This window comes from Somniosus microcephalus, chromosome 12 (assembly GCF_052327205.1).
Source record: "Somniosus microcephalus isolate GS21.2 chromosome 12, FLI_Smic_1.0, whole genome shotgun sequence".
Lineage (NCBI taxonomy): Eukaryota > Metazoa > Chordata > Chondrichthyes > Squaliformes > Somniosidae > Somniosus > Somniosus microcephalus.
Genome location: NC_140998.1, coordinates 14,134,587 through 14,157,101, shown reverse-complemented (window position 1 = coordinate 14,157,101; position 22,515 = coordinate 14,134,587). Strand labels below are relative to the sequence as shown.

Here is a 22,515-nt window from a genome sequence, read left to right as displayed (position 1 = left end):
TTTCCCGCCATCGCATTTATATAGCGCCTTTAATTAATGTAGAAAAACGTTCCAAGGTGCTTCACAGAAACATAACCATTCAGCACCGAGCCAAAGGAGGAGATGTTAAGAGGGCTGACTAAAAGTTTGAGAGGTGGTTTTAAAGGGTCTTAAAAGAGAGGGAGGTGGAGAGGATGAGGTGTGCTGGGGTGGGGAGAATTCTAGACCAGGTGAAGAGCCCGTCCACTGGATGACGCTCCTCCCCAGTCACACGAACTTGGAAAATTAGCATGCGTCAGTAAAACCTGCTTGCCCCTCAATTCCCCCAAAAAATCACGTTGCCTAGCACACACCAGTACCTCACATGGACCAGGAATCAGAAATACCGCAGGAGTGCTCAAGTTAGAGAAAACCTCCAGAGTTTTAAAACTAAACGCCCAGAGACAATGCACACAAACACGCAGCATGAAGCAAATCACATTCGGATTGAGTGCCAACTCTAGAGTTTCTTGTCGAGAGAATTTTTTTGGTGGATGGTGGTAGTAGTAGCTGCAAATTATGCTCATAGATTCCTCATCTTAAGAGCTGCAATCAATTTTCACTCGTAATGATAAAAACTGCAAACGTTGGGAAATCAACAAAAAAAAAGCAGAAAATGCTGGACTGTGCCACAGGTCCGTTGGCAGCCTGGATCGTGAACCTGTATTTTCTCTTCAGACCCCGATGGACCCGGGGTGCATTTCCAGCCTTTTGCCTTTTCATTTCACTTTGTATCCTTGTAGCTGCATCAATTTTGTACAGTGCATCAATTAACAAGCAGCACACACACAGCCGTCACATTTAAAGCCAGAGGCAGCTATTTAGGCAGAAACTGGTAATGTTTTCCAGGTGCCCCCCTCTCTATTTTCTTTAAAATTGATTTATTAAGGAAACAGCTGCAATTACAACAATATAATTTAGAACACATTTCCTGCTAAATCATCCATTTTATTCTTTACGCACCACACTCTGAAATAATTAACACTGCAATATTCTCTCCAATCTGAAATTATTCTGTCAGAACATGGGCTTCGTAACATTATTCCAGTGTATTACAGTATAATGTATAAATATGCTTCTAACAATCTGTCATTATAGTGACACCTAGAAGACTCTCCAGGATTGATGCAGGCAGACTCTGTAATCATCCAGTAACTCAAATGAAAAGTACAAGTGCCGAGACTTTTAAAAATATTGCATTGCGCATATAAAATAATAATTACTGTTATGACATTTGATTTCTTTTGACAGTTCAGAACAGATGGGATTTTTCCAGCATTCTCCAAATCTGATTTCCTTACATTTTCCTGTCGTGCGGCTGAATATGTATCAAAAGCCTTTTTCATCCTCTCCATCTCCCTTTTTATTGGGGTCCACCAATTTAAGAAGACGGACAGGGTTAATTGTCCCCGGCAATGTTTGTATGAGCACAAAAAGGCTTTTGCAGGAAGACGATGACAGGCCGTGTTGAAACCTGACATCTCATTTCACTCGGCCAGATACTCGCTTGTGACAATTAAACAGTACCTGTCATTTCAAAAGGGCTATTTATTTCTTAAAAGGCCGATAACCTGCTTTAATTTAAAATAAGTCTTAAAAATTACACACATTAGTTGGAATTCAATATTTGTTCGAGGAAAGGGCTGGGAGCTCGGGACCCAAGCTTTTACGAGTGATACAACTGATTCATCTAATAAGCGAGGACCCTGTCGACTGGGAGAATGTCGGCATAAAGGGCCAATATTTCTGCATTCTGCAGCAGTGCACAGCAGCATTTTCAGGGGTAAGAAGGGTAATGTACCGGACTTCAGACACCCTGCGACTGTTACAGCTAAGTGTTTAGGTGGATTATAACATCGAAAGATTGGCATCCTCAGTAACACCGAATACAAAGCGTGGTGATGATTTAGCACAAGTTCAGAGCAGGAAAGAAAAGATGTAAATAAAAAGTTAATGAAGGAAATCTCAAAAAACGGATTATTTGTTGGAAATGTACACGCAAATAGAAAGGAAGTTTATTTTAGGTGGCTATGCTACATCAGCACTAATTCCCACAAAACCCCTTTGTAGGCCAGACCGAAACAAAGAGAGGTGAAGGAAGAACAGGTAGAAGTCAGCAGTTAACATCGCTTTCAGCTGCCAGCCGATCAGATCCGTCATGCATTTCGAACTTGCCTGGTAGATAGAGTACAGCTTCCCACCAACAGCAGGGTCTTTTCTTTCTTTCCTTCCCTCCCCTGTACAATCCCCGCACATCTATTCAAGAATTTCCCTTTATACCCCTTTTTGCCACCATAACCCATGAAAGTTTGAAAAATTACTCTTTTAAAATGTTGTGATGATCTATCAAGGTGACAGAGCACAGTAAGAAATGGAACTTTCCAACTTTTGGCATTGTAATTACAGTAGTATTGCAGATCAGGCTAGTTACAGCACAGTGAAATACAAGCTAAAGCTCCCTCTGCTCTGTCCCAACAATGCACCGAATGAGAGATTCCAAACACCCCATCATTGATCGATTGTGATGTGTCTAGTGGCTTCTTTGAGTGAATTATGGGCAGTTTTGCGCTGTGGGCGCCTAGCCCACTCGGGACTGGGTTGAACCGGCCCCATTTCATTCTACTTGTGACCTGCAAAGGTGACAGAGGAAACGCTCCTCCCACCAGTCCCGAAGGTGATAGAACAGAGTGTCAGGGACAGTCAGCATGGGAAGGTCGTGTCTGACTAACTTGATTGAATTTTTTGAGGAGGTAGCAAGGAGGGTCGATGAGGGTAGTGCGTTTGATGCAGTCTCTGGATTTCAGCAAGGCTTTTGATAAGGTCCCGCATGGCAGACTGGTCAAGAAAGTAAAAGCCCATGGGATTCAAGGCAAAGTGGAAAGTTTGATCCAAAATTGGCTCAGACAGGAAACAAAGGGTAATGGTCGAAGGGTGTTTTTGTGACTGGAAGGCTGTTTCCAGTGGGGTTCCGTAGGGCTCAGTACTGGGTCTTTTGCTTTTTGTGGTATATATATAAATGATTTGGACTTGAATTTAGGAAGTATGATTAAGAAATTTGCAGATGATACAAAAACTGGCCGTGTGGTTGATAATGAAGAAAGCTGCAGGCTGCAGGAAGATATCAATGGACAGGTCAGGTGGGCAGAACAGTGGCAAATGGAATTCAATGTGGAGAAGTGAGGGGTAATGCATTTGGGGAGGGCTAACAAGGCAAGGGAATACACATTAAATGGTAGGACACTGAGAAGTGCAGAAGATCAGCGGGACCTTGGAGCGCATGTCCACAGATCCCTGAAAGTAGCAGGACAAGTAGATAAGGTGGTTAAGGCGGCATACAGGATACTTGCCTTTATTAGCTGAGGCATAGAATATAAGAGCAAGGAGGCTTTGCTTGAACTGTATAAAACACTGGTTAGGCCGCAGCTAGAGTACTGCGTGCAGTTCTGGTCACCACATTACAGGAAAGATGTGATTGCACCAGAGAGGGTGCAGAGGAGATTTACGAGGATGTTGCCTGGGCTGGGGAATTTTAGCTATGAGGAAATATTGGATAGGCTGGGGTTGTTTTCTTTGGAACAGAGGAGGCTGAGGGGAGACCTAATTGAGGTGTATAAAATTATGAGGGGCCTAAATAGAGTGGATAGGAAGGACCTATTTCCCTTAGCAGAAGGGTCAGTAACCAGAGGGCATAGAGTGCAAGTTGCATTGAGCTTAAGCAGACTGTGGTAAGTGGCAGAAAAAGTCTTTTAAGTGCATTTACTGAATTTTAGTGAGTAAAAAAGTGAATTATTTGAAGTAAGTTAAAATTTTTTTTTTTTTTTTTTATAAAAAGAGTAAATTAAGCTGTTGGGGAGTTTAAACCGGAAGTAGAATCCGGGTGTAAAAAGGGGCGGGCTGAGTGCGGTCGCATTGAGCGTAAGTAGAGTTTGGTAAGTGGGAGTTCGGGCAAGTGGGAGGTGAGGGGGTACTTTTTGCTCTGTTTTGCTTCCCTCTCAGGCTAATCCAACACTGAGGACGTGGAGCAGCGAGACAATTCAACCGGACAGGTCCCCCAGACAGCATTCACAAGGGAAGTTGGTGATCAGCTGGTTGGTAGGTCCGCTTCCTTCTCTTCTATACCTTTAAGTTGGTAAGTCCTATTAAATAGTGGTGTAATATTATCATCTATATCAGGGCAGAGGGTCTTCATAACTAATAATAAGAAATTTAATTAATTACACAGATATGCGTGAACAGGTGATGTGTCACTGTTGCGAAATGTGGGAGCTGGTGGACCCCATTGAGGCTCACGGTGATTACATTTGCAATAAGTGTTTGCTGCTAGAGGAACTCAAGCTCCATGTTAAAGAGCTTGAGGCCGAGCTTCAGACACTGCGACACATCAGGGAGGGGGAGAAGTTCCTGGACTCTGTTTCAGGAGATGGTCACACCTATGAAGTTAATTACTGCAGATGTAGTCCGTGGTCAGGGACAGGACGGTGTGACTACAAGTGAGGAAGGTACAGGGAGCCAGGATGTAGTGTTGAAGGAGCCGCAGCCCTTGCTCTTGTCAAGCAGGATCGAGGTTCTTACTCCCTGTGAGGGCGGGAGCGGGGACTGCAGGGAGGATGAGCAACCTGGCCACAGCACCGTGTTACAGGGGGCCATTCAAGTGGAGGGAGTAAAAAGAAATGTTGTAGTGGTAGGGGATAGTATCATTAGGGGGATAGATAGGGTTCTCTGCAGTCAAGAGCGGGAGTCCCGAAGGCTGTGTTGCCTGCCCGGTGCCAGGGTTAAGGACATCTCTTCTGGGCTGGAAAGAAACTTGGAGTGGGAAGGGGAGGATCCAGTTGTCGTGGTCCATGTTGGTACAAACGACGTAGATAGGACAAGGAAGAAGGTGCTGTTAAAGGAGTAGGCGCAGCTAGGGGTCAAATTAAAAAACAGAACCTCAAGGGTAATAATCTCTGGATTATTACCTGAGCCACGAGCGAATTTGGCTAGGATAAATAAAATTAAAGTGGTGGCTCAAAGACTGGTGTGGGAGAAATGGGTTTTGCTTCTTGGGACACTGGCACCTGTACTGGGACAGGAGGGAACTGTTCTGTTGGGACGGACTCCACTTGGCCAGTGCTGGGACTAGAGTCCTGGCGAATCATATAACTAGGGCTGTAGAGAAGGCGTTAAACTAATCAGTGGGGGGGGAGGTTTCTAGAGAGCAAATAACAGAAATGACAACAGAGAAGGTCATAGACTTAGGTAGCAGTGGGGAAATTAAAAAACAGAATGTGTCAGGAAGGGACAGAAGGTATAGAGTAAAAGGTAAAGTAGTAAAAGGGGAAAAAACAGGAACTAAGTGTTACAAAACATATTTGAAAATTCTTTATCTGAATGCACGTAGCATTCGTAACAAAATGAGTTAACGGCACAAATAACTACATATGGGTATGATCTTGTGGCCATTACAGAAACATGGCTGCAGGGTGACCATGACTGGGAATTAAACATACCAGGTTATTTAACAATCAGGAAGGACAGGCAGGAAGGGAGGGGAGGTGGGGTGGCTATGTTAATAAAGGAAGGAATCACTATAATAGAGAAATGATATTGGGTCAAAGGAGCAGGGTAGTGAAACAGTTTGGGTGGAGATAAGAAATAATAAGGGGAAAAAAACACTAGTGGGCGTAGTCTATAGGCCTCCGAACAGTGGCAACTCTGTTGGACGGAGTATTAATCAGGAAATAGTTGAGGCTTGTAATAAGGGAACAGCTATAATTATGGGGGATTTTAACTATCATATTAACTGGACAAATCAAATTGGGCAGGGTTGCCATGAGGATGAGTTCATTGAGTGTATTAAGGATGGGTTTCTTGAGCAGTATGTAACTGAACCGACCAGGGGGCAAGCAACCTTAGATCTGGTCCTGTGTAACGAGACAGGATTAATTAAAAATGACCTAGTAAAGGATCCCCTTGGAATGAGTGACCATAACATGGTTGAATTCCATATTCAAGTAGAGGGTGAGAAGGTTGGATCTCAAACAAGTGTGCTGAGCCTGAATAAAGGAGACTATGAAGGTATGAGAGCGGAATTGAGTAGAGTGGACTGGGAAAATAGATTAAAGGGTAAGACGGTATATGATCAGTGGTGTACATTTAAGGAGTTATTTTACAACTTCCAAAAAAAATATATTCCACTGAGGAAAAAAGGGTGCAAAAGAAAAGATAGCCATCTGTGGCTAAGTAAAGTAATTAAGGATAGTATCTGACTAAAAACAAGGGCATATAAGGTAGCCAAATCTAGTGGGAGGATAGAGGATTGGGAAAACTTTAAAAGACAGCAAAAAATAACAAAAAGATTGATTAAGAAAGGGAAGATAGATTTTGAAAGTAAATTAGCAAAAAATATAAAAACAGATAGCAAAAGTTTCTGTAGTTATATAAAAAGAAAAAGGGTGGCTAAAGTAAATGTTGGTCCCTTAGAGGATGAGACCAGGAAATTAATGGTGGGAAACATGGAGATGGCAAAAACACTGAACAATTATTTTGTTTCAGTCTTTACAGTAGAGGACACTAAGAATATCCCAACACTGGACAAACAGGGGGCTCTAGGGGGAGAGGAGCTAAATACGATTAAAATCACTAAGGAAGTGGTACTTGGCAAAATAATGGGACTCAAGGCGGATAAATCCCCATGACCTGATGGCTTACATCCTAGGGTCTTGAGGGAAGTGGCGGTAGGGATTGTGGATGCATTGGTAATAATTTTCCAAAACTCCCTGGACTCAGCAAAGGTCCCGGCAGATTGGAAAACTGCTAATGTAACACCCTTATTTAAAAAGGGTAGTAGGCAGAAGGCTGGAAACTATAAACCTGTTAGCCTAACATCTGTGGTTGGTAAAATGTTAGAGTCCATTATTAAGGAGACAGTAATGGGACATTTGAATAAACATAATTTAATAGGACAAACTCAGCATGGTTTCATGAAGGGGAAGTCATGTTTGACAAATTTGCTCGAGTTCTTTGAGGAAGTAACATACAGGGTGGATAAAGGAGAACCAGTGGACGTAGTGTATTTAGACTTCCAAAAGGCATTTGACAAGGTGCCACACAAAAGATTATTGCTCAAGATTAAAAAAAATCACGGGATTGGGGGTAATATTCTGGCGTGGGTGGAGGATTGGCTCTCTAACAGAAAGCAGAGAGTTGGGATAAATGGTTCGTTCTCAGACTGGCAATCAGTAACTAGTGGTGTTCCGCAGGGGTCAGTGCTGGGTCCCCAACTCTTTACAATCTGTATTAACGATTTGGAGGAGGGGACAGAGTGTAACATATCAAAGTTTGCAGATGATACAAAGATGGGAGGGAAAGTAGTGAGTGAGGAGGACATAAAAAACCTGCAAAGTGACAGACAGGCTAAGTAAGTGGGCAGAGATTTGGCAGATGGAATACAATACTGGAAAGTGTGAGGTTATGCACTTTGGCAGGAAAAATCATAGAGCAAGTTATTATCTTAATGGCAAGAAACTGGAAAGTACTGTAGTACAAAGGGACCTGGGGGTCCTGGTGCACGAAACTCAAAAAGTTAGTATGCAGGTGCAGCAAGTGATCAAGAAGGCCAATGGAATGTTGGCTTTTATTGCTAGGGGGATAGAATATAAAAAGAGGGAGGTATTGCTGCAGTTATACAAGGTATTGGTGAGACCGCACCTGGAATACTGCACAGTTTTGGTGTCCATACTTAAAAGACATAGTTGTTCTCGAGTCAGTACAAAAAAGGTTCACTCGGTTAGTCCCGGGGATGAGGGGATGGACATATGAGGAGAGGTTGAGTAGATTGGGACTCTACTCATTGGAGTTCAGAAGAATGAGAGGCGATCTTATTGAAACATATAAGATTGTGAAGGGGCTTGATCGGGTGGATGCGGTGAGGATGTTCCCAATGATGGGTGAAACTAGAACTAGGGGGCATAATCTTAGAATAAGGGGCTGCTCTTTCAAAACTGAGATGAGGAGAAACTTCTTCACTCAGAGGGTGGTAGGTTTGTGGAATTTGCTGCCCCAGAAAGCTGTGGAAGCTACATCATTAAATAAATTTAAAACAGAAATAGATAGTTTCCTAGAAGTAAAGGGAATTAAGGGTTACGGGGAGCGGGCAGGAAATTGGACACGAGTCTAGGTTTGGAATGGTCATGGCCCTGTGGGTAGTGGAGCGGGCCCAGGGGCCGTGTAGCCTGGTTCTGCTCCTACTTCTTGTGTTCTAATTCTGTGTTAGATTTCAGGAGATGGTTTTATTCCTGTTCCTGGCTGGGGTGGAGATCACCTTTACAGAAGATAAGTACTGTAGAAAATATAGGGACAGAGTGATCTCCTGGACGAGTTTCGATCGCCTCGATGGGTCGGAGAGGAATTTCCCAGATTTTTTCTCCCAAATTGACCATTGGGTTTTATATCTGGATTTTCGCCTCTCCCGGGAGATCACATGGGTTCGGGTGGGATGGAGAGCGATAGAAGATTTGAGGTTAGGATCAGATCAGCCATGATCTTATTGAATGGTGGAGCAGTCTCGAGGGGCCGATTGGCCTACTCCTGCTCCTATTTCTTATGTTCTTATTTAAAGTAATTGGTCGGAGGTTTAGAGGGTATTTGAGGAGAAATGTTTTCACCCAGAGGGTGGTGGGGGTCTGGAACTCACTTTTAAAAAGTACTCGGATTTGCACTTGAAGTGCCATAACCTACAAGGCTACGGACCAAGTGCTGGAAACTGGGATTAGGCGGGATAGCTCTTTGTCAACCGGCACGGACAAGATGGGCCGAATGGCCTCCTGTCCTGTAAATGTCTCTGATTCTAGGAGTGCTCATCCCACTGCGCCATCTGTCCCTTTAAAACAGGTTAAGGACGATGCCCAGTAGGGAGAGTGTGCCACTCACAGCAGCAATTTGAACTTGCCAGTCACAGTTCAGAGGCCAACGCTAAGGGGTCAGTGCAAAACTCTTCCAGGATTCAGCATCAAGCTTTTAATTTAAATGAGCTCCAACTCGGGTGAAAGCTGGCGAGTAAATATTTGTTAGAGAAACATTGCAGGATATCGCTTTATGACGGGTTGGCCCTAAAATGTTTTTGATCACATTATAGTCTCTGCTTAACTTTATTTTAAGTTTATAAAAAAAATTTGCTTTTGCTCCTGGTAAAAGAAAAAGGATTTTAAAAAAAGGATTCCGGTGCCTGATTGAAAACCAGTGACTCCTAGTCCACAGTGTTTTATGTTGGGGGATGGATGACATGATGCTGTTTGCCTACAATGCCCTCATGAGGAACAGCCTGGTAAAACTCATCGTCTGGGCTCACTCAAAGAATGCCCACTTAGATGGGGTACTGGAGGGCTGCCACCACCCATGGCGCTGCACCCCAGCAAGTCTGCTCCTTCAAGAAGGGGAAACAACTGGGAGAAATAAAACAATTAAACAGCACCTTACGCCTACCTCATCGTCAAAGCCTCTGCTTTCCAGCTTTTATGTGTTATAGGCTTTAAGAGAAGCCGGCACGGTTACAAAGCAGCAGTACACTGACACGTTGAGAGGATGTCAGAAACTGCGACAGAAAAGCTGGAGTGATTTATTAAAAATATTTCAACCCCTTGAGGCTATTTTGAAACAGCTCAAAGTGTGGGCTACCTAAAACCAGTAATTTCTAATTGTATCGCTTTTTTGGCAGTGGGAAGAGTGAGCAATAAAAGAGCTGCAAGCAAAACAGTGATCTGAAGTGCACAGACACTGGGTTTTACTTCACATTGCAGAGGACTACCTGCTTAAACCATCCTGAACATTCAGGTGCTAGTAAGGGAGGGGGAGAAATGAGGAAAAGGCAAAGACTAAAAGATAAAATGTAAAAGTTACAACATGCTTTTCATCCCCCCGTGCCCTTTGTAAGTTGCTGCTTTAACACTCACCTTCTTACTCCTCATGTAAGACAGCCGCCCTTCATGGGCATCTGGGTACGTACAAAAGAGATACGTCGTGATAGCATGTTTCAGGAACGAATCACCAAGCATCTCCAGGCGCTCCAGATTGAACCCGTCGCTGGCATTTGACAAGGTCAAAGCTTGGAGAATCAGACCGGGGTTAGGGCCGAGGGTTTCGGTTGTATATACGCCAGAGGGGCAGTCGCCCGAATCCAAAATCCATTGCGGAATTGCCAGAGGCTCTGAGGAATTGCAGGAAACTGCCTCTTTTGAGCAACAATCTGAGGTAGATTTGTTAGTAATTCCGTCTAGGTTATTACTTTGTAGATTACATTCAACTCGGGGCTTGGGCTGGTTCTCACTGTGGTGTGTGTTACGCACGGGAACTGAGGTAGCTGGTTGTACGAGTAAATCATGCCTGTAGGAGTTCATTTGATTTTGATGGCAAATGCAACCTTTGTTTAGCAGTTCAGCATTTCCATTGGTTAGGTTTTCGGTACAAACTACGCCATTTACTAGTATTGTGCTCTTGGTGACTTTGTCAGCACTGAAGAGCTTTTTGGGCGACAGGCTCTTGGTGGATGCTTTGCTGTTCACAGACGTCTGGTGAAGGTTCTCTACAGAGGAGCTCTCATTGATAGCACCTCGATGTGCAGCATCTTCAGGGGCTACAGTTGTGCTGTGCTTACAGTAACTCCCACTCTCATCTGTACAGGAGCTGGCTGTCAGGATGTAAGCTTTGCTGTCTATAGACTTTTTCCACCCAAAGTCTAGGTTGGGATACCTAAAACAGATCACAAGTTTACAATAAATTGGTAAATTCTGGAGAAAAAGAAACACAAAATCAAAATCTGCGTAGGTAATTAGAAATAAGCTCAACTTCCCCAGAAGGGAAATTCAGAATCCGACACGTACAGTCGAGATTCATTCCTTTGAACTTTCACCTTCTAGGCCGCTTCCGACGACATTAAGAGCCAACCATGTACGGTGGGACTGGAGTCACGTATAAACCAGACCGGAGAGGGAGGGCAGGTTCCCTTCCTTGAAGGACATTAGTGAACCAGTTGAGATTTTATAAAGTTCCATATGACTACATTTATTGAATTGCATTTCACATCTTGCCATGGTGGAATGTGAATTTGTGACTTCTGGGTTGCTAGGCCAGTATGCCAACCACTACGCCACTTCCTCCCACTCCTGCACTGAAATCACACTGACTCCTACTCTCTCATTCTATCGCAGGAACACAAAACTGCAGAACCCTACCGTTGCCTTCCTCCTAGAATCTACAGGCTTTTAAAATCCAAAGCTCAATGTCATCTAAACACCGCTTCCTCTGCTCTTCGGTTCTTTTCAATCTTGGTGTTGTCCTGAACAAAGCCCTCGGTCAGACAGTTGGCTTTCTCAGTGAGTGAGGAATTACAAATCGAAGTATGACTCCTGGTTACAGTACACACAACCCCGCAACGTATAGTGATGACGGAATTGGATGTGTGCCACTTGCTAGTGTGACAAGAAGGCTGCGGCACCACTAAGCCATGTAGCGTTTCCAAATTAACAGACTGCAACACAGCGCAGCAAGAGCAGTAAATAGTCTTTTACAGAACCGTTTCTGGGCTTTACCTGGGACCTTGAGTCACCAAAATATAAAGTTAACCGTCTAGCAGGTTTTACGAGATCATTTCAAGACCTGCATTCCCAAAAAGATACAGGAAACTGACGAGACCGACGTGGTGCTGCTTGATCAAAAAGTCCGGATTAGAGAGGTATACTTACCAAGGTACGAGAGCCCTGTACACGGCCACAGGTACAGGAGCCCCGGTTACACGGTCACAGGTGCAGGAGCCCCGGTTACACGGCCACAGGTACAGGAGCCCCGGTTACACGGCCACAGGTACAGGAGCCCCGGTTACACGGCCACAGGTACAGGAACCCCGGTTACACGGCCACAGGTACAGGAACCCCGGTTACACGGCCACAGGTGCAGGAGCCCCAGTTACACGGCCACAGGTGCAGGAACCCCGGTTACACGGCCACAGGTGCAGGAACCCCGGTTACACAGCCGCAGGTGCAGGAACCCCGGTTACACAGCCGCAGGTGCAGGAACCCCGGTTACACGGCCACAGGTGCAGGAGCCCCGGTTACACAGCCACAGGTGCAGGAACCCCGGTTACACAGCCGCAGGTGCAGGAACCCCGGTTACACAGCCGCAGGTGCAGGAACCCCGGTTACACGGCCACAGGTGCAGGAGCCCCGGTTACACAGCCACAGGTACAGGAGCCCCGGTTACACGGTCACAGGAACCCCGGTTACACGGCCACAGGTGCAGGAACCCCGGTTACACGGCCACAGGTGCAGGAACCCCGGTTACACGGCCACAGGTGCAGGAGCCCCGGTTACACAGCCGCAGGTGCAGGAACCCCGGTTACACGGCCACGGTAACTAATATATAGTAAAACTTACCTGAACCTACTCCTGAATTTTGCCGGTTAAGAGAGATTTCCGGATATTTAGGTGGCGGTTAAGAGAGAGTTTCCTGTATACAGGACAAAGCAAAGGAATCCTTGCAGCTTTGTGCTTTTATTGAGTTTATTCTCCTAGTAAGGGCCAGCCAGTCTAACTCAGCTCATGAATTGAAGCTGCTCTGCCCACTTTACAAAGAGAGTTACGCAGGTGTGCCCACGCTTTGCCTTCATTCGTCACGTAGGTGTGTGCCGTGGAGCCTCGTCGGCCGCATTTAAAGTTTAGATCCATGTCCTCACTAATTTGCATACATCTCAAGTTGCTGTTACCAACCCATCTTAAGCTTCTGAAGTAGGATTTATCCATCAAAGAAGCAACCGCCCCCAGAACAGCCCTTTGCAAAACCGCTAATCGCCCAAAATTAAAACAGGACAACCCAGTAAACAAGAAATGCAAGTGCAAACAGAACCAAGTTGCCTGGGCTTTGGGGCAGGAAGTGACTTGCCTCAGCTCAAAGGGCTAGATTGCCAGGCCCTTGGACTGTCGTTGGGATAGCACTAACTATACAGCACACTGCTCATAGTGAAAACACATCCCTTCATTTCCTCCTCCCATCACTGGATGGAGAACTCTTCATAATATCTGCACTCTTCCCCAACGAGTTCAATGAACCCACAGCCTTCAGTCGACGGTCACGCCGATTGCTGAAGCCTTCAGGGGTGCTTCGGCCCAACCAATCACTTAAGTGAGCAAACATTTATATAAGTAGTCGGGATTTTGTTGTAATACAATCTTCAGGTTGTGATGGCTAGATGACACAATGTTACAGCCTCAAGCTAAGCTGTACATATGCTATGTATAGACCCTCCCCGAAGCTTGCTGCAAGTTATTCTCAAAAAAACAGCACACAAGGTCACAAAGGTGAAAACCCTCTCAAATGTTACAGCACAAGGAGACAAACTCGCCCAACAGCAAGAAGTTAGCATTTCTAACTTAAAAAGCATACCTTACACATTACATAATCAGACAGCAAGGACGAAGTTCAAGGCGGTAATCAAATCTCAGGGTTCAGATGACGTTATAAACCACTTAATATTTGCCTTCACGGTTTTAGGATGTCTGAACCCCTTCTATTAGATTAGTGCCCTGTAAATTCCTTCCCAAGGGAGTCGCTATTTTGTATAATACAATAATCACTGTAAAAACTGTTGCGTTGCCGGTGTTTACCCTGGACTGTTACCAGCATTCCTGATTTGAACTTCACCTCCTATGTCAACTGTAGTGATGCTTGGTTCAAACACACTTACTCTGATGTGATTCGATACCTCCAAATGCTGTAAGTTAGATTCATGGCTTTTAAGAAGGACAGCCTTGTTGTTTCAGGAGCTCCTAAATGAAGCTCCCTGCAGATCCTGAATATACATTTGGGCATGTCCAACATTGCAGATTGCTTAGCAACTAAATGGGCAAATTTAAAGACACCATATTACATTTTTCATTTTACTCTGAAATAGACTTTGCTGTTTTAAATAATCATCCTTCCTTCAATTCCCATCCGTGTCACCCATGTTCACGAGGGCAGTTTGTAACCAACCACTGAGATGTGCCATTCCTCCTCCAATTCTCACTCTCTCTCTCCTTGCGAGGCCTTTGGTCTATGCCTCCTTCTGACAGAAAGGCCAGGAACACAAGTTCCTCACAAAGGGAATATTACCCGGCGGGAGGGGGAGTGAAAACAAACAACATACTCACATTTTAAAAAGATTAAAGTATTAACTGCAGGTTGTGATTATTTTGGTTGAACACAAGGAATTTACACTGGACTCACTGACCGAGGTGTGAATGAAGATTCAAAGCCACCCTCAATTAAACATTTTCTCTCCTTCCCCCACACCACCTCAGGCTCCGACACAGAGCAGTTTAGAGTGTCTGACGTAAGAAAACTACTAGGCACTTGGTCAGAGTATTAAACCAGGCTTTAATCAACTGGTTTTCAACACGGAGATCTAGTTGTGTCCTTCACTAGTTCCTGTTAAAGAATGTCCTGAGCAAGCTGGGCCCATGCCTGAGTATTTATACTCTCCCTGGACAGCGCCACCAGCAGGCCGCCCAGTATTACTTCATAAGTCATTTCCACATGAATGACAAGGTTCATGTCAGTGTCTATCCATCAGAATGTTATTCCTTCCAGGGAAGAGGAAGCAGGCCAGTACCTGATAGCTCCCCACGATGGCAAGGCTAGGATTGATGACAATTTGTGGGAAGTCACAAGCTCCACCTTTTAATTTCCGACAGCACTGACCCTGGGAAGTGGCATGGAGTTACAGAGAGAGAGAGAGAGAGAGAGAGAGACGACGACCCCCCCCCCCCCCTTTAACTGGAGGCAAAATGCAGCACAAGATAGACGAGGAGCTGCAGAGACACACAGAGGACAGACACACAAAGCATCAGACACAGCGAGAAAGCAAAGAGGAGGAATGATGAATGTTTGAGGACAGAGACAGATATTATTAGCAGGTTGCTTTCTTTTTGAGATTGCAGAGTCTGTAAAGGAACACTCCCCCAGCAGATGCACAAAATGAATTTAAAAGCCAGGAGTGGGCTGGAAAAGGAAAAGGATTCAAAATCTGATGCCAGTCAGCTGCTGGAAGGACTGGAGTTAAATTTAATGGGCCAAATGGCTTTCTTTCATCCCACAGGCTACATTCTTACATTTGTCAGAATGATGATCAGAACCAGACTTGAAAGGATAACTAACAGTGTAAGAGTGTCAGTCGTGGCTCAGTTGGTAGCACTCTCGCCTTGGAGTCAGAAGGTTGTGGGTCAAGTCCCACTCCAGAGATATAAGCACAAAAATCTAGGCTGACACTCCAGTGCAGAACTGAGGGAGGGCTGCACTGTCGGAGGTGTCGCCTTTCAGATGAGATGTTAAAACAAGGCCCCATCTGCTCTCTCATGTGGACGTAAAAGATCCCATGGCACTATTTCGAAGAAGAGCAGGGGAGTTCTCCCCGGTGTTCTGGCCAATATTTATCTCTCAATCAACATCACTAAAACAGATAATCTGGTCATTATCATGGAGCTAATTTACAGAACAAACAGGAAACTGTTCAACCTCCATCGCCTCCAGTCCAGATCCAAGGTCGTCCCAGCCTCGGTCGTTGAATTACAGTATGCAGACGATGCTTGCGTCTGCGCTCACTCGGAGGTCAAACTCCAAACCATCGTCAACATCTTCACCGAAGCGTACGAGAGCACGGGCCTTACACTAAACATCCGTAAGACAAAGGTCCTCTACCAACCTGCCCCCGCCACACAGTACTGCCCCCTGATTATCAAAATCCACGACAAGGCCTTGGACAACGTGGAGCATTTTCCATACCTCGGGAGCCTACTGTCAACAAGGGCAGATGTCGACGACGAAGTCCAACAGCGCCTTCAGTGTGCCAGTGCAGCCTTCAGTCGCCTGAGGAAGAGAGTGTTTGAAGACCAGGACCTCAAACCCAGCACTAAGCTCATGGTCTACAGAGCAGCAGTGATACCCGCCCTGCTGTATGCCTCAGAGACATGGACCATGTACAGCAGGCACCTCAAGAGCAGGCACCTGGAGAGGTACCACCAATGCTGCCTCCGCAAGGTCCTGCAAATCCATTGGCAGGATAGGCGCACCAACGTCAGTGTTCTTGCTCAGGCCAACGTCCCCAGCATCGAAGCTTTGACCACGCTCGATCAGCTCCAATGGACGGGTCACATCGTCCGCATGCCTGATACGAGACTCCCAAAACAAGCGCTCTACTCGGAGCTCCGGCACGGCAAGAGAGCCTCAGGTGGGCAGAGGAAACGCTTCAAGGACACCCTCAAAGCCTCCTTGAAAAAGTGTAACATCCTCACCAACACCTGGGAATCCCTGGCCCAAGACCGCACAAAGTGGAGGAGAAGCATCCAGGAAGGCGCCGAACACCTCGAGTCTCTTCGCCGGGAGCAAGCGGAAGCCAAGCGCAGGCAGCGCACGTCAACCCAAGCACCCCTCCCACCCGTCCCTTCAACCACCGTCTGCCCCACCTGTGACAGAGACTGTAGGTCCCGCATTGGACTCATCAGTCACCTGAGAACTAATTTTTAATGTGGAAGCGAGTCATCCTCGGTTCCGAGGGGCTGCCAAAGAAGAAGGTAGCACTCTCACCTCTGAGTCAGAAGGTTGTGGGTCAAGTCCCACTCCAGAGATATAAGCACAAAAATCTAGGCTGACACGCCAGTACAGAACTGAGGGAGGGCTGCACTGTCGGAGGTGTCGCCTTTCAGGTGCGATGTTAAAACGAGGCCCCATCTGCTCTCTCAGGTGGACATAAAAGATCCCATGGCACTATTTCGAAGAAGAGCAGGGGAGTGCTCCCCGGTGTTCTGGCCAATATTTATCTCTCAATCATCAACATCAATAAAACAAATAATCTGGTCATTATCACATTGCTGTTCATGCACAAATTGGCTGCCGTGTTTCCTACATTACAACAGTGGCTACACTTCAGAAGTACTTAATTGGCTGTAAATCACTTTGGGACGTCCTGAGGTTGTGAAAACAGAGAGGAGGGATAAACGGATCTTTTTATCAAGTTGGTAGGCTGTAACTAGTGGGGTGCCGCAAGGATCAGTGTTGGGGCCTCAGCCATTTACAATCTATATTAATGACCTAGATGAAGGGACCGAGTGTACTGTAGCCAAGTTTGCTGGTGATACAAAGCTAGGTGGGACAGTAAGCTGTGAGGAGAACACAAGGGGCTGGATTTTAACTCAGGTGCGGGATGGTGTTGTGTTATCCGCATTTCGTGTTATCCACCTGAATCTAAATGGATGTGGGAGATTGATGCAATTTTAACTTAATTGTCCAACGTGTGGGCACCCTTGGCAAATGGGTTTTTCCTGACTGAAAGTCACCTCCGATGATGTCATCATTGCTGCTGCATTTAAGGTCCACAGCAAGCCTTGCTTCTTCTGCAGACTGCCAAGCTTTTGCCTGTGGAGTGTGAGAGACCTGCAGGAAAGACGACTAGCGGGAGACCCAGATCAGCTCCTCGTTTTGACGAGGTGGCCCTGCAGGCATTAGTAGATGGGGCTACAGCCAACAGGGAGGTGCTCTTCCCTTCTACAGGGAGGAAGAGGCCTCCCAAGCAGTCAAAGGCAGTGTGGATGCAGGTGGCTGAGGAGGTCAACTCCTTGGGAGTCACCCGCAGAACCTGGATACAGTGCCGCAAGAGATTTCGTGACCTTCTCCGCACTGGAAAAGTGAGTATGATTTTCCCATCACCCTCAATCTGATCCCCATTGCCTTTCCTCTCCAGCACTCAGCTTCAGCAATCTCTTCCTCCACATCCCACTTGACACTGACATCCATGCACCCTTACCCATTCCCTTTCTCTCTATGGTCACATTCACATAACTATTCGACTATGCAGCCCTCACACTCCCTATCACTGTGATGCTATGCAAACAACTGACAACACACAGGGAGGGCCCTTGGTCTTGCCACCTCACTCCATCTTTGTCTCCTTCTAAGTATCGATGCTATGGAATCACTACACTCACTCCTTCATTCTCACTCAACCTCCACTTGTCTCCCTCATTGCAGGAAGAGAGAGCTCACAATAAGAGAGAACGAGCGAGGACAGGAGGAGGGCCACCCCCACTAGCCCACCTCACCCCCTGGGAGGAGGCGGTCCTGGAAATCGTGGGAGTAGAGGAGGATGCGCAAGTGGGGGACGGACAGATGGGTGCATCACAGCAAGCTGGTGACAGAAAAGTTTCCCATCTCTCTCATTGGCATTGCATGAGTCGCTGATAATGATTTTGAAGCTCTAACAAATGGACTTATGTGCATGTAACCTTGGCATCACAACTCTGAGACTCTTTCCTTTACTCCCCCATAGGACCATCGCAAGCATCCGTCCCCACCAGCCAGGAAGAACAGGCTGAGCAGCCAGACTCCTCAGAGGAAGCTGCAACCTCCGAGGGCGCAGCATCTCACCAGAATTCAGCGCATCCAGCACCAGCGCAGACACTCACACCTCGGTGGGACCTTCGGGACAGAGTAGAGTAGGGTTGTCACCTGGTGTATCACAGCTCACAAGCGAGCATCAGCAGGTTGTGGAGACAGGGATAGCAGTGGAGAGTGCTAGTCGGACGGCGCAGGACTCTGCCAGCTCGGCTCAGCTGCATGTCGACCCTCTGCCCCATGGTCCATCCGTAAGATCAGCGGTGCTGGAACTCCATGCACAGATGCAGGAGTCTCTGGCAGGTTTTGTCTCCAGGGTCGTTGTGAGTGTGGAGCGAATGGAGGAGTCCATAGCGACCATGAGCAGAGCCTTTGTGGAGTCATTGGCGCATGAACGCATCACGACGGAAAGGATAGCAACCTCCCTCGAACGGATGGCAACAGTAGACGAGAGGATGGCTTCGGCCATGGAGGAGATAAGTCGCCAGAGTGCTGAAAACATGGTGAGTGTTCATAATAGAACAACATCTCTGGAGGAGCGATGGTCATCTATTGAACTGAGAAACCAGACCTTCATGGGAGTCCTTCTGAGTAGGACTCCCACTGCAGATATGGGTCCCCACGGCCCCCCTGATGTGCAGCAAGGTGCTCTCCAGCCACTTGCAGGCGCCGAGGGGGACCTGACCCATGAGAGGGAAGTTGGTGGCAGACATTAAGGAATTGGGGGCTCCTCTCCAAGCGCTCACACTTCCATACCACTGCAGAGCCCCACCGGAGTCCACACCCAAGTGAGATAGGCGTCTCAACCCCTGCACAGCCGCAGGAGCAGCAGACTGTTGACGAGCTCTCACAGGCTCGCAACCCCAGAGGACTCCCGCCAAAGGTGTCGAGACAGGAGCAGCAGCAAAGTGAGCAAGGAGCCTCCACATCTGCTGAAGCCACAGGGGAGGCACCACGTAGGAGCATGCGTAAGAGAAAAATTCTGCACAAATAGTCACAAGGGTAGTCACTTGGGTGAAGTGTTGTGTTTATTGTAAAAATGCCATCAGTTGGTTCGTGTACATAAAAATTCTGATGGCAACTGTTACAGTTGTGGCGTGTGTCATTTCGCGAATGGGACTTTCACATTGAGGGCTTAGGATTACTTGCAACTGTCAGTATGCTGGTGAAATAGCTAGGAATCAGCAGGGTCTTGGCCATTGTCGATGCTCAGGCAAGAAGCTGCGAGGTAAAAGTGCTTGATCGGCTAGGCTAGGCAAATCTGGCCAAGATGAGTGCATTCCTTGCATCCGGGGCAGCAATGTTCTCGCGTAATGCTGCCGCTGGTTGATGGGCCTCTGCAGGATGTGCGTTTTCGCACTCCTCCTCCTCCTCCTCATCTGAGGAGGGTATGTGAGGAGCCACTTGGTCCTCAGGAATCTGCAAGCCACGACACTGTGCCATGTTGTGAAGTGCACAGCAAACCACGACGATTCTGGAGACCCTGGCTGCTGAGTACTGCAGGGCTCCACCTGATCTATCCAGGCATCTGAAGCGCATCTTCAGCAAACCGACGGTTTGCTCAATTATGGCTCTGGTGGACATGTGGCTGGAGTTGTAGCTCTCTTCAGCTTCGTTGGATGGGCTCAACGGCGTCATTAGCCACGTCCTCAGGGGAATAGCCCTTGTCTCCAAGTAGCCATCCGTTAAGTTGGTCTGGTGGACTGAATAGCGGAGGCACTCTAGACTGGCGCAGTATGAAGGAGTCATGGCAACTGCCAGGGTACTTGGCACAAACATGCAAAATTTCCTTCTTGTGGTCACACACCAGCTGAACGTTAAGGGAGTGGAAGCCCTTGCGGTTGACAAAAATACCTGGATTGCGATGGGGTGCCTTAATGGCCACATGTGTGCAGTCAACGATGCCCGGTACCCTTGGAAAGCCTGCCAGATTAGCTAATCAAACCGCTCGCGCCGTGACACTTGCTCGATCCTTGGTGAAATGGATGTGATTGTGCGCGATGGCAAAGAGGGCATCGGTTACCTGCGTGATGCAAGTGTGTGCGGCCGCCTGGGAGATGCCGCTGATGTCTGCTGCTGATCCCTGGAATGAGTCCGAGGCAAAAAAGTTGAGTGCGGTGGTGACTTTGACGGCCACTGGTAAGGCTTGTCCACCTGGTCTTCTGGGCTCCAGGTCTTGTTGCAGCATTGCACATTTGGCACTGCTGCTCAGACATGTTCAGGTAGCTGACTCTGTTTTATTAGACCCTGTTTGGGGGTTATCTCTTGCGTCGACGGGCTTCCAAGCGCTGGCCCCTTCTGGCCTGTGCAGCTTCAGGTGAGTGAGCAGCAGCCTGGCGCTCCTGTTGCTGCTGTTGTTCCTCATTCTGCTGGTGCCACGGCTGGTGCTCGAGCTCATCTAATGCCCAGACGGGAAGGAAATAAATGGCTCCCATGCTTCTGGTATATGCCTCAGTTGAGGAAGCACTCTGAGGGTGGCGAGAGGGGTTTCCCAGGAGGTCACACAGGAGATTGGTGTCAGGCTGCAAACTTCCACAGGTGTGGCTATGCCTTCTAAAAGTTCCCCCAGACCTGAGACAACAAAGTCCTGCCACCTGCAAATGATGGCTGATCAAATCTCTTTAATGGTTGACCTGCAGTTGATAGTCAGCAATCCAATAGTGCTCCCGCCAGGTTTCACCGGCGTGTTTCCCACCAGGCGTGTTTCACGTGGGAAAAGGGTTAAATTCGCAAGGGCCTTTCAAAATAGGATTACAGAGGCTATTTAGTGCTTGTTAAGGGCCTTAACGACCTATCCCGCCTGTTGGAGGCGGGACGGAGTCGGGACCATTAGACACAACTGAGTTAAACATAGAAACATAGAAGATAGGAGCAGGAGTACGCCATTCGGCCCCTCGAGCCTGCTCTGCCATTCAATGAGATCATGGCTGATCATCCAAATTCAGTACCCTGTCCCTGCCTTCTCCCCATATCCCTTGATCCCTTTAGCCTTAAGAAATATATCCAACTCTTTCGTGAATATATTTAATGAACTGGCCTCCACCGCCCTCTGTGGCAGAGAATTCCACAGGTTCACCACTCTCTGGGTGAAGAAATTCCTCCTCATTTCAGTCTTAAATGGCTTACCCCTTATCCTTAGACTATGACCCCTGGGTCTGGACTCCCCGGCCATCAGAAACATCCTTCCTGCATCTAGTCTGTCCAGGCCGACAGAATTTTATAGGTTTCGATGAGATCCCCCCTCATTCTTCTAAACTCCAGTGAGTATAAGCCCAATCGACACAATCTCTCCTCATATGTCATTTCTGTCATCCCAGGTATCAGCCTGGTGAATCTTCGCTGCACTCCTTCCATGGCAAGAACGCCCTTCCTCAGATAAGGCGACCAAAACTGCACACAATACTCAAGCTGTGGTCTCACCAAGGCCCTGTACAACTGTAGCAAGACATCCTTGTTCCTGTACTCAAACCCTCTTGCTACGAGGGCCAACATACCATTTGCCTTCTTAACCGCCTGCTGCACCTGCATGCTTACCTTCAGCGACTGGTGCACAAGAACACCCAGGTCTCTTTGCACTTCCCCTTCTCCCAATCTATTGCCATTCAAATAATAATCTGCCTTCCTGTTTTTGCCACCAAAGTGGATAACCTCACATTTATCCACATTATAGTGCATTTGCCATGTTTCTGCCCAATCACCCAACCTGTCCAAATCGTACTGGAGTTTCATGACATCCTCCTCACAGCATACCCTCCCACCCAGCTTTGTGTCGTCTGCAAATGTGGAGATATTACATCCAATTCCCTCGTCCAGATCATTAATATATATTGTGAACAGCTGGGGTCCTAGGACCGATCCTTGCGGTACCCCACTAGTCACTGCCTGCCACTCGGAAAACGACCAGTTTATTTCAACTCTTTGCATTCTGTCCGCCAACCAGTTCTCTATCCAAGTCAATACCTTGCCCCCAATCCCATGTGCCTTAATTTTGCGCGCTAATCTCTTATGCGGAACCTTATCGAAAGCCTTCTGAAAGTCCAAATACACCACATCCACTGGTTCTCCCTTATCTATTTTACCAGTTACATCCTCAAAAAATTCCAATAG

The 22,515-nt window shown here is 47.1% G+C and overlaps 1 protein-coding gene across 2 annotated transcripts in view; it reads right to left on the bottom strand.

Annotated features, from left to right (window-relative positions):
* dicer1 (dicer 1, ribonuclease type III) overlaps nt 1-22,515 on the bottom strand; it is a 154,116-nt gene that overhangs the window by 24,029 nt on the left and 107,572 nt on the right. For both annotated transcript variants that reach the window (XM_086002597.1, XM_086002596.1), the window contains one exon: nt 9,948-10,743. In XM_086002597.1, the coding sequence (XP_085858723.1) occupies nt 9,948-10,743 (796 nt within the window). The remainder of the gene's footprint in view (nt 1-9,947; nt 10,744-22,515) is intronic.